The sequence below is a fragment of the Emydura macquarii genome, unplaced genomic scaffold, assembly GCF_026122565.2.
Source record: "Emydura macquarii macquarii isolate MOO-44397 ecotype Brisbane River unplaced genomic scaffold, CSIRO-AGI_Emac_v2 contig_2897, whole genome shotgun sequence".
NCBI classification, from domain to species: Eukaryota; Metazoa; Chordata; order Testudines; family Chelidae; genus Emydura; species Emydura macquarii.
Window position 1 is genome coordinate 35,414,845 of NW_027133034.1, and position 13,199 is coordinate 35,428,043.

Consider the following 13,199-nt stretch of genomic DNA (forward strand, 5'->3'; position numbering starts at 1 on the left):
CTTTCACACCTGAGCTAATTAAATCTTTCACTGTAAAAGCCAGACTCATTTCTGCCACCTGTCTCTTTTTTGAAAAAAAGATCTAGTAAACTACAATGTTGTCTTGCACACACCACAGCTTTCATTCTCATCTCTCCAGCAGTTCTTTTTCTCCAAATGGGAAAAGAGAGGAAATGACACACTCTCTCTCTCCCTCCTCCCAACTGGCGGGCGTTCCTGCTTTTTGCACCCAAACAAAGGCAATTATGTAATTTTCATTTTTCACATATAATGTCAAGGTCTTATTAAGTTTAATTTAGACGAATAAAATTGCAGCCAAGGAGAGGAAAGCAGCTGTCATCATAGGGGGAACATCTCAAGAGCTGCCCTTCTTTTCTTTCCCCCAACTTTACCACATCTTGTCCTTTAACGGTGTTTTAAGATGAGAAATAAGTTAAAGGGGAGGAATTAGGCCCCCTTCTTCCATGCCTGGATCCCGCAAGGCACAGAGCACGTCAGTGCTGATCTAGCAACATAGATGCTTAACTTTAAGCACAGACTACCCACATGCTTAAAGTTAAACATGTGCTTGAATACTTTGCGGGACTGTAGCCAGAGTGCTTAGCAGGACTGATCCTTTAGCCCTGTGTCCAACCTTTTTTTTTTATTTCTCTCACCATCATAACCATGTCTTCCATTCATTCCTGTCCTGACCCTGTTTCTCACTTCTTTAAGCATGGAGAGTGGGCAGACGAAAGGAGTTTCTAATTCTCCAGCTTTTTTATACCAGGATTTTTTTCATGTCACCCCAATCACCTTGCGTAACAAATTTACAGATGTAAAATATAATCCATAAGGCTTGAGGATTTAAAGCCTGATTTTGTCTGCATGCACAATTATGTCAATTCCCCACCCAAATTTCAGAAGATTTTTCTATATGATTCAGCATCTAAAGTATGTCTTCATTTTTAAAAGTTAGCTCCTAGCTCTTCTGATGATGGATACAGCATTCAAAAAGTAAATCAATGTACTGCTGTCATTTTGATTCTGCAGAGTCTGAAATAATTATCTAGGACCAAGTCATAAATAAAGGAAGATACAAAGTGAAAGGTCAAATTAGCTCCTGCTTTTGTTAAATAATAAAGTGAGCCAAATCAACCAAAAATTAAACCACGTTAGATGTCCTTGCTAAAAATGACTTAGACCATTGTGTGCTAGGTAAACTACACCACTGCAGAAACTAAAGGCACTACTCCACTGGGGCCAGCATCCACTGGTGAAGTCCTACCCTGGGATAGGTTACATGGGTCTTGGCAAAGATGTAGCCTGGCATATTGGGCCTTTATGCAGTCATTTCCCTCCATTTGTTGCACTGTACAGATGCCAGTAGGTTGAATCCCTCAATGTGTGCACCTGGCATAAATGTTCACTTTAGTGATCACTTTAGTTCCAGGTTTGTTTGAACATAACGTTGAGTGAACCCTAGCAATACTGTCTGGTTTTGTAAGGAGCCTGGCAAGTTTCATTACCCCCACCCTACCCATAAGCAGGTCCTGGAATACACCCTTTCCCTATTGATGTTTTCTGGGTAGCGAAAAAACATCTGACTTGTCTGGTGTAGGCCATTACTTTTTATCTGCCACACATGGGTGTATATGTGTGAAAGGGGAGGGTTGGAGACTTATAGCAGGCAGAATTTTAGCTATCCCTCCCAAAGTAGGGAAGATCTTTTGTGGAGCAGGCACTCTGCCCACCCTGAAAACCCTGCCTGGAGCCGAGTTGGACAGCAGGACGATTTACCATCCCACAAAGGACTGGATTTGTAAGAGGGGGAGTGACATGTGGAGTGTGGCACTTTTTCTAGAAGGAGACAAATCAGCCCAAGTTAATGAATGAGCTCTCATTTCATGTCTTTCTGAAACACAACTGGCACCAATAGACAAGAGATTAAAAAACACCCACCATAAATTGGTCTTTTGACCAGTTATTTTGTTACCTCTATTACAGCCATCAAATTAATCACACTTGTGAATTCATAGCCATTCTCTTGAGGTGGTTGGTGTAACCATTAAAGGACACACGCTTTTGGTGGAACACAGAAAACTTATACAAACAAATATATTTCAGTCAATGCATGTCTGTCTGCACACATCCCAGTCTCCAGGCTCTTTGGAAAGTTAAATGATCCAACAGATCTTCCTCTCTTGCCAATACTATGCAAAAGGAAGAAAGAACAGTAAAAGAAATACAACAAAAATACTATGTCTGCAGCTTCAATTTTTCATTCACCTGAAAATAAAACTTTATAATCTTTAGAATTAACAAAAAAATGTGATTTAGAATATAAAAATATCAAGTTTTAAAAACAAAAGAAAACATTGCACACTCGATTCTGACTTATTTACGCTGTCATTCTCAATGAAGTATGGCTCTCCAAAACCATTTGCTATCAGTAAACACTGTGAATGCAATCCTTATTGGGCATTCAAGAGTTTTATCATTCACATGAGCATGGGAACCTAGACAGATTTCCTCAGAGATGCCAAGTCAAAGAAAAACAAATTTATAAACATTTGTCAGATGGTTGTGGTCTGTCAGAGCCCTCTACGTGCTTTTGGTAATGAAACAAAACCACGCCTGGTGCCAGGGATTTATTTTTTTTAAGTCATTCCATAATAATCTTCATAAAGTGTAAAAACACATCTGTAATGAAACAGCACATACATCCTGCATAACATTACTACAGTCCATGTGCTAAGTGCTCATATTACCTCTCCAAAAGCTATTCATTTCATTTTAACACCCGCCATCTATTTCTATCCCTCTGGTTTGCTGCATTCTAGCATAAATACTAAGGACCTGATCCAAAGCCCATTGATGGGAATCTTTTCACAGACTTCAATGAGTTTTGATCAGGCCTCTAGGAGTTTCCCAGCACCATTTACAAGGTGTTAAGTGCTCTCAGCCCCTGATTGACTTAATTCTTTTCCCAACATCTTGAATGATTGTGCCCCTGGAGTTCATTATAGCACGGAATACTACAAACTAGCTCAGACCACATTTCGAGAGAAAGATATTAAAGATTAAGTGATGGCTAATCTTGCCAAGGTGGCTTTACAATGTTCTTCGTGCTCTTACTCCTGTGGGGACTCTTCCCCCTCTCGTGAATGACTAAACCCTTAGAATTCTGCTGCTGCAGCTTGGATGATGAGTTGCTGGATGCTTCTGCCATTGCAGACACATCTTTGGGCAAAAGGCACTCACAGTGTGGAGGAGGCAGGGGTATTGAATCTGGCACTGGCTTATCTTTTGAAATCTTATCCAAGCCACTTGCAGCTCCTCCTCCTGCACTCTCTCCCCCTTCAGACTTTGTAAAATGAGGAGTGGATTCTGCTTTCTTCGCTTTTCGTTCCTTTCTTAAGCTCTGAAGGTTTTCAAAGGCCAGAGCCAGTTCAGTTTGTAAGGTTTCCATTTTGCTGGCTGCTTTATCCCGTTGTTCCCCACAGTCTTTGAGTGAATGCTCCAAAGACAGGAAGAACTCTTTTCCAAACCTTGACAGGGCCTCATTACCTTAAGAGATAACAGGGCAGTAAGTTAAATTACAACAGACATTTCACATCAACAGCAATAGTGAGAGAGATTTATAAGTGCCAGTAGTTGTATTAAAGTATAAAAGCATAAATCAGTAGTAGTTTTGACACTGCCTGGAATGTGTCAGTAAAGCTTTAAATCTCTTGTTCTGTGGCTCACCTGATTCTTTGCAGCATGTGGTTCATTATTTATCTAGAAAGCCTCCGACTGACAATACAGTGTGCTAGAGAAAGGATTCCCCCTTTACTGGAAATCAACAGTGCATTTGTGTAGTAGTCACTAGCCTTTCAGCCAAAGACACCTAATGCCACTCCCAAATAGGTCAGACAAGTTGCTTTAAAATTATGTAAGGCACTCCCTTTCTCCCTCTCAGCAGTTGTCCCACATTGTTCAGATCTCCCACATAGCAGGGTGTTGTATTCCTATTAGACTGCAGCCCATGCCTTGGCATTTCGGTTAGAACACCAGCCCAGAGTAGCCACACTGGAGGTCATCACTGATTATGCATGTACTTGTTAGTCCATAGTTTTGACTCAGATAATGAAAAATAGCATAAGGCAAGGTCAGGGTTATGGAATTTCCTCCCTTTATAAATCCAAGTCAAGATGCCAATGAGAAGTGGCACTTTTCCCTTTTATGGGTTTGTCTTTTTGTTGTTCTACAAATGAGATACAAAGACACACACATTGTTATACAGTAGAACTGTGCAAGAAATTTCTCCTTTTCCTCCTGGATTTGGTGCCAGGACTATTGAGTCACTATCTGAGACACTGAAGAGTTCAAAGCTTCTAACTGATGTAACAATATACGATAGCACTGACTTTCTTTTTAATAAGGTTATGTTTGGAAAGGAAAAAATATTTAAAAAGAAAAGTATTAAGGAATCTACTCATTTTTTCCCCTCTGCATAGAGTTGAGCTTCTTCAAAATCTATAATTGTCTATTCCTAGATCCTAGACAGAAACAATTAATCCCCTTTCACAGATGGAGAAGACAAAGGAGGGAGATTATAGTCATTTTAAGCTCCATTTATGGTCTCATTCTACACTACCCTGTCCTGCCAGGCTGTGGCATTTTGTGGAAGCTCTCTTCAGGTGATTTCACTATCTATTGACGATGGCTCCACACATCATCCAAAATAGGGCAATAAAAGCCTAAAAGCCAGTGTAGCTTCCATGTGATAAATAAACCTGAGGTATCAGCCTATACTTTCCCCTTCCTTGCAGCCAGTGTAAAAGGCATGACAGGGGCTTTTTCCCTCAACCTGGCAATCTTTTACTGAGGTGTGGTCTAGAAGAATAAACAGAAGACTGGAATCAAGGGACTCAAGTCTTGCTGTGTGATGTGGGGGAGAGATCTCAATATTAATGCAAATATATTATTAATCAAATTGTAATATCTTATTGTTAAGTCATTACAAACTTGTACCTTTATTTAATATTAAGAATGTTCTAGCCAGGATGTTTGGAAATATAATACATATGTTTAAATTGATATGTTACAAAATGTTAAAACTTAGCAAAGAAATTCCAGAAGGTATCTGCTTCTCTCTCTCTCAAGAACAAGCAAACATCAAGACAGACCGACCACAAAAGACATTCATGTTTTAAGTAGAGTTTATTGTCCATATTCTGTCATTTGTGTTGGTTAATGTTTTCTTTTCCTTTCTTTAATAGTAAAATAGCCATGGATAATAATTGTGATTATTTTGCTTGGTCCTGATATGGTGTCCCCTAAGGAATGTAAAATAACCCCTCCGAGTGTAAATAGTAGGAGCCACACCTGTAAGTTAGCACTAAGAGAAACAATAAGAGCTGGTCTACCATTTCTTGTTTCTCTAAACCTAACATTTTTAGTAATTTTTACAATACATTTACTTGATGTCCAACTATTTAAAACTACCCCTTTCAACCATACGGTAATCTTTCAACATCTCTATAACTCAGTATCTCCCTTTGGAAAATCAGGATAATGATAGCTAAAATACCTAATTCAGATGGGTGAACATTAATGTTTGTAAAGTGTTACACATCTATGAACATGTAAAGTTCGGTATAAGTAGAGTGACCAGATAGCAAGTGTGAAAAATTGGGACAGTAGGTAGGGGGGAATAGGCGGCTATGTGAGACAAAGCTCTGAATATCGGGACTGTCCCTATAAAATCAAGACATCTAGTCACCCCAGGTACAAGTATTGAGTGGCTCTGCTGTTAACATACACCTAATTTCTCTACCATTCCAGTGTCTCAACATTTGACTGAATTTAGATGCCTTCTTGACTACTGCAGAATCAGCACTGGAGGGGCAGGCCGTGCAGCTGGCCACTACACCCATAGGTAGCCTGTTTTGTTACTTTTCGGTATTCTTATATCGCCACAGAACTGAAGCTTGTTGCTGTTGATGCTCACTTCAGTTTGCAAATAACAAAGCCCTGCTTTATGCCAGTGTTTTTTAATGTCCAGTCCATGGACTGGTGCAGTCCCGGAGATCCTCTCTGACACAATTTGACACAATTTAGGAAGGCAGTAAGCCAGATATTTGTGGATTCAGATCACAAACACTTACTTTAAATGTAGTTCTTGCCTGAGAATTTGAATTTCTTTTGACATAGATTCAAACTTTTGCTAACAGAAGCTACATCTGCTATCAAAGGGAAATAGATAAAGAATTTTGAGATAGTAAACAAAGCCAAAGGGGACATGTGTTGCTAAAATGAAAAGAAAACATGGATTAGATGCTCTAATTTCCAATCAGTTACATTACACAGCAGCCATACCAATCAGCTAGTATAGAAAGCCAAATAAAATCAAGCACTATACCCAGATGAGCAAAGCAACAGTGATAATGTAAGAAAGCAGAAGTGACAAGCATAACAGGATCCCTTATTTCTTGTTGTTATAAGAAACACTGATAAATCCCAACTTGAGCACTCCGCCATGTCTCTTGGATGAAATTGGCAAGGCTGAAGTTAAACACAGCTGTGGAAAGTCTTCAGAAGTGTCATGAAATGCTATAGAAAATGGTCACTAAGACGATGTTGTCCTGAAATAGAAGGGCCTGGTCCCTTGTCAAGTCCCCTTTGTTTCCCTATCCAACACAAGGGAATCCTCAGCTGATGTAAAGCCAGCATAGCTAGCTTTGTGCTATCTGCTCTCCACTCCACAATGTCCACAGCCTATGAGCTATTCTATAGTCTTGTCAAGAACCAGGGTGGAGGCACAAATACATCTTTGCCTCTTTCGCTTCCGTCTGCATTGAGTCTGAGCTCAGCACAGCTGAGAATCCAGTCTGAAGAATTATAAAGTCATTTTATAGCAGCCTTTCCAGACCATTATGAAAATTTACCAATCCAAGCACAAAATCTACTTGTCCACCCTTTACCATTATGACAGATGATCATGGATGGAGGGGAAATAGGTATTTGAATAGCCAGTGAGAAGAATGCACTTGCTCAGGCTAATGGGTGAATAGAATTTTGATAGGTCGGTTTCCAGTGTATGAAAAGTAGGAAGGCCAGCAAGTATCTGAGAGATCCTCCAAAAAGACAACTGTTTCTTTGTAAAGAGAGAGGGAATAGACAGACTCAGTGAGTGGTTACACTGTAATGTAATATTTAAGGTGTACACAATTCCCTATCCCTACATCAATGCTAGCCATAACACAAAATAAGGAGAGACAGACATGAAAACTTAACACCAGATTTATGGGTAAGAAACATTCAGTGTTAATCTAGAACAAAATTAGAGCCTAAGAACAAAAAATAGGGGTGAAAGGCCGTAAAGAAAATTGATATAATGAGGATGAATTTGTAAACTTCCTGGTCTGGAACAAGAATAGTTTCATAGGCATTTTTGCAAGTCACTAAGTGAAACATCTCAATAACAATCTCATTGCAGATATTTTAGGGTAGCCACAGTCCTTTACATCATCTTCTCCATTCCTTCTCAAAATGTGAGCTTTTCATTGCTATACCAGATTCCATCCTATAAGATGAATAAAATTATTTGGTCCCCCTTCTTCTCCATTACAGGAGTTTGTGTATGCTGGGGAGTAGAAAGTAATAGCTCTACAATCATTTAATGTATATTTTGTTCTTTGTGTGTTGTCATTATTAACATGAGTCTGCATTCGAAATTATTGCTTGCCATAGCAGGTCTGATGCATATATACATTTTAATACCATAGTGCACTATATGGGAAATCCTGATCTGGGTGTCTAACCCAAGCATACAATGCAATGGTTTATTACACATTCTCGCATACAACTCTGGTTTTACGATTTGGGTTTTTCGAGAGTCCTTTTTAATACATTAAACCCCATGATATCTGAGCAACAGTTTTCTAGGGAACAATATATTTTATCTATCCACCCCAGTAGTGGTGTTCATTTTATCTCTGCTCCCAGCTGCATTGATATTTACTACATATATATCTGATCTGCAGGGTGCTATTTTCAGGGTCAAATAAGGACCTTTCTGGAAAATTAAAATTTAGAGCCATAATCCTGTAATGGAGGAACACTCCTATTCCTGCACATAACTCCATTGAACTCAATGGAGCCCTGTATGGGCACATCTCTGCATCCATGTGCAATCAGTTACAGGACTGGGATTTTTTTTTGTTCTTCTTTGTTTATTGTTAAGTCCTTGAGGCACTCAGATGGGCAGTTCTACATTTATTTTCTAATTTGTAGAAATTAATAGCTAATTGCAAGATCTGGAAAAGATATTAAACTTTTGCAGTTTATTATATGTCACCAACATTTCTGCACCAGGGATGAACTCTGAAATGTCCAACGTTCAAACAAAAATCTAGGGTGCCAAGGGGGTCTCTCAAACCAATTATAATTTCATCTATGTTTCCGCCTACCAAATTAGTGCAAATCTTCCTGGCAATAAATCAATTCTGCTTTCAGTATGTCCTGAAAAACAAGGTGCCACTACAAGTCCTTTTTTTGTTTTTATAAACAATGGCCTTCACAAAATGTAGTCTTTATGCCTCTGATATATAGCAGTGCTGTTACTATTTATGAAAAGTGGCATAGGGCACTAAGTACTATATACAAGTATAATTTTACCTCCTGCTATAAAAATGTGGTAACAATAATAAACTAAAGAATAAAAAGCTATATCCTGTGCTCCTTATTCAGTTTTTAATTAGGCAAACTCCTCAAAAAATTGAATATGGACTTCCAGATTTGGCACAATAAAAGTGAGGATACAGATTTACCATACTCTTTTAAAAATACCACAGTTTAAATGTGGACACAGTCATTGGACAAATTCAAAATGAGACACACTCTGTTAAAACTGACTTGAGAGTTTTCTCCCTAATGCTGCTTTCCCACACTTTATTCTAATATAATGGGAATGTTCATGTTAGAATTCTTAGAAAAAAGGAACCAGGCAGCTGCCAGTTTTTCTAAGGAATAAAAATACATGGCCCTGTTGGAAAACAATAGTGCACAAAGCTGTATTACACTGAGAACTTCAGGGGTTCGATCGATTTTAACCATACTGCCAATGACAGACTTTCTGGTGTGAAAAATCTATTATTTCACCTTTTCTTTAGGAAGCTAAGAGTAGATGAAGTTAGATAATGAAGAGCTCAGTTGCAATAGTGTAATTTGTGTGTTTTAAGAAGAAAATTTGGTTTTTCTGATGTATTTACTCATGCACCTTTTCCTCCAATGCACTGAGATCCTGTTTGGACCCTAGTTTGCAGCTGAATTGAATAAGGCACAAAGGGACAAAATGACTTGCCTTTTGACACACAAATCTTGCTTGTGCTATGAATGTGTAACCTGTTACTAGCATTGGGCCACTCTAAATATTTTGTATCAGCACACAATGTTATTAATAATTGGTTAATGATCGTGGCCAGCTAGCAGTATTTCACCGTGGACCATGGTTATCTTCCATAACCTCACTAGGTTTTCCAGTGAGGACAGGACCTTTTTCTAACTGGTTTGGCCATGCCTTCTACCTCGGCAATTCTCTGTGCAACAGGACATCCCCCAGTGCACTGTCCCACAGTGTTGCTATGTGCACGTCTTCTAGATGTTCTATCCCCTATTACGACAGCATGGGATAGTTTTTGAGATTTTCTCAGAATACATTGATACATATACGGTTAACCATTGTGACAGGTGTGGAGATATAAACACTATTGTGATGTCAGAAAAGCACTTATGTGGACACAAAGCAAACTATTTCTTGCAGGTTAAGGATACAAGAAGCAGCAATGGGCTTAAATTGCAAATACAGATGTGTGCAATTACAATGCACACATCTAAATTTGATGGGAATGATTGAGCCCTTCGTTTATATGCAAGAGCTACTTTTACTATTACTATAAAAGAATATAAATAATTTGTGTATTTGTGGGAAAATGACTAATTTACTATAGTTTGTTTCAATCTCCATGCCCATTTTGATTACACTACACTACCATCAATATAGCAAAACAGGTGACTAGCAGTATTAAGCCTTTATAACATGTGCTACAGATATGAACCTGAGAAGTGTATTTTCTGATTTTGCCTTTAAGTCTCACATGTAGGTTACAAGAATCAGTAACTAGATCTTCAGGGCTAAATCCTCAGCTATGTTGAGGGTGGGGATTAAGAGATGGGGCAGGCAAAAGGGGCTCTCTAAGCTACCCCTCCAACCTCCCACTAAATTGGGGTTGGCCAGGAGCCAAATAAAACCGAGCACCAGTTAAGGCAGCTATTGCTTATTTTATCTGATTTCAGCTAGAACACACCCACACGCACCCACACACACACCATCCATCCTCAGCCTACCCAGAACGTCTTCTCTGTGCAGAGAAAGAAACATAGGTACCTATGCCAACTTTAAGACACTGAGAGATTCTTCTTGGGCAGCTTTAAATGCCCTTTGCCCCACTGGAATAGTGCAAAGAGTATGTATCCTGGGTTGAAGATCTGGTCCTCAGACCCTGAAGCTACTGCAACTTAAGCATTCATTGTCTAGATTTGTAGTGCCTTTTTCTGCTGTAAACTATATTATCCCAAACTGTAATAGTTGTGTATGCTAAGTCAACCTGAATCTTTATTTTCTTCCCAGTAGTCTGATCACAAATCGAGAGATGAAAAGATTAGAAAATGCATTCAATTATTTCATGCTTGTGGGATTTTCCAAAATGGACTTCATAGGTCCCAATTTAGGTAATTTAAGAATTATGGTATACTTTAAAACATACTAACAAATCAGTCAATACACACTTGCTACTATTCAAGCAAAAAAAAATCTGCAACTATTTATGGAGCACAGTGTAAAACATGCAGAATTCATATAGTTGTCTTTGCCGTCAGACTAAATAATACAACTTCAAGTAAAAAGCACCTTTAATTTGTGAAGCTCAGAGCTTCAAAAAAGCATTATCAGTGACAAATGGGAAAAATGAAGAATAGAAAAGTCCAGTAACTGGCTAAATGTCCCACTGAGTCAATGGCAGCATTGAGACTAGATCCTAGCTCTCCTGGCTCTCACTCTCATGCACTAAAGCAACACTGCTCCACCAATGAAAAATTACTGTTTCCTCCCCTTTGCTTTGAATAATGTTTTAAAATTAATTTAGTGCATATAAAGTGCCATAGTGACACAATACTGCCACCTTTGTTCTTCTTCCCATCCTGTCCTTCATGCTTGGGAGGAGCTCTCAATAAACATCCGCAAAGCTATCTCACTATGCTCCTTCAAATTCCTCCTTTAATTCCTTTGCTGTGATGTCTACAAAAAACTTGATAATACTAGTGGTCACATGACCAGAATGTGGATGGCTGGATAGGAGTTCGGCAGGAGTCATATCTAGTAGTTAGAACAGGAGTCGGTAGGAATCAGGACCTAGGGTCAGAACTGGAGTCTCAAAGGCTCAATGCCAGAGTCAGGGGTCTGAGCTGAAGTCAGAGATCAAGAATCAGAGCTGAGGGTTAGAACTTGGTTACCTGGAGTGAGACAATGCAGGAGCAAGGCTGGGTTCAAGCCAGGAGCAAGGAGGGAGCATAGCTGGGAACAAGCAAGAACAGGACTGGGGGAATTGCAGCATGAGCAAAGTTTTGAGCAGCCACTGAACTGTTGTTGGGTTTAGGAGCTGGTCTGCCGACTCGTCCAACCAATTAGGCAGTGTAGCCAATTAGTTAGACTACACCAAGCCAGCAGTATTCATTAGGTTGCCCAGCAACTGGCTCTGCTGCAGGCCATGGTTCCTGACAGCTAGTTTGCTGGTGTGCAGAGTGCACTGCCTAGCCTATCACGTGGACCAATACTTCCTCATTGTTTCCTTGTAACATGCGCCTCCCACATCAGTCCGTCTGTATCCATCTTTTATCTTATACTTGTATTGTAAGCTCTTCAGGCAGAGCACTGTCTTTTTGTTCTATGTGTACAGTACCCAGTACAACGGGGTCCTGGTCCATGAGTGGGGCTGCTAGGCACTGTGATAGGAATTATGATGATAACAACTACCACCACCAATGTGGCTCAATACTATTCTATAAAGCCAATCTCTAGTAGTCACAGGATAGTTTAGTTTCTTTGCTCATTGAACTTTTGGCTTCTGGACTAAGCTAGTCAACAAGGTGCCAGATCACTAGAGATGCATACTTGTCCTCTAGGAACTGAGGCTATTAACTTACTTCATGTGTGTCACCAACAGTACATCAATTCACTGTTTCTAAATAGGTCTACAAATGTTTGAGTTTATCAGGATATCAGGATTACATGAAAATTACAGTGCAATTGTTTAGAAACATATTTAAGCCTCATTTTATTTATGTATTATGAATGCAACTACTGCTTATTTAGAGCTGTTTGATGCAGGGAGCACATTTCATCAGTGTTAGCACTGGCTAACAGCAGACATAGTGTGAGTAGGCACTCCCAAAGTTATCCAATCCCAAATATTAATATAGTCACCAAGCCGCTCCTGAACAGGCTGCCAGTAATTTATATCGTATTGTAAAAACCACCTTTAAAATCTTCTGAGTTGCACTTCATACTTTATTTGCAGTATTACCTATAGCAGATATAGGGAAGTTTAGGTAGTGCCAAAACTGAGGCAACCCTACTGATAGCCAATCAGCAAGTTTTTAAAGTAATCATTGTAAATCATATGGTAGATTTTTGACAAGAACAAACCAAAAAATGTATTTTTACTGATGATATAAACAGATTTGAGCTCAGGCATTCAAAGGCTAAAGTCTAGAGTGATACTCCACTGAATCATCTAGTCCTTGAATAAAATATATTGGTATTTGGCTACCATGTTCTACACTGTAAAGTGCATATAAGAAAATAATTAACACAAGAATATTTTTTTTTAAATCTTCAAAGTCATATTTGGTAGTTTTTTTTAATAATAAAGAGAAAAGGGTGAATTTTGGTCATGAAGGAAATCAGATTGTTCTGAACTACTATAAAGTGTCATGACATAGATGATTTTATACACATTGTTTAATCATGACATCTGAAAATGTTGCCCATACTGGTATCCAGCCTTTGTAAGGAGGCTCAAGTGAAGCATTACTCTCATTTGCTGGTGGTGGCAGATGAAAGAGTAAAAAAAATATTTCTCAGAGCAGTCAGGTGGGTTTTATAAAACCTCTCA

At 39.0% G+C, this 13,199-nt stretch overlaps 1 protein-coding gene across 1 annotated transcript in view; it reads right to left on the reverse strand.

The window, feature by feature from the left end:
- Window positions 1-3,073: 3,073 nt before the first annotated feature.
- The window catches only part of LOC137167048 (uncharacterized), a 170,153-nt gene continuing 160,027 nt past the window's right edge, over window positions 3,074-13,199 (reverse strand). Inside the window, exon 12 of the mRNA XM_067569006.1 lies at window positions 3,074-3,549. Coding sequence (XP_067425107.1) covers window positions 3,074-3,549 — 476 coding nt within the window. The remainder of the gene's footprint in view (window positions 3,550-13,199) is intronic.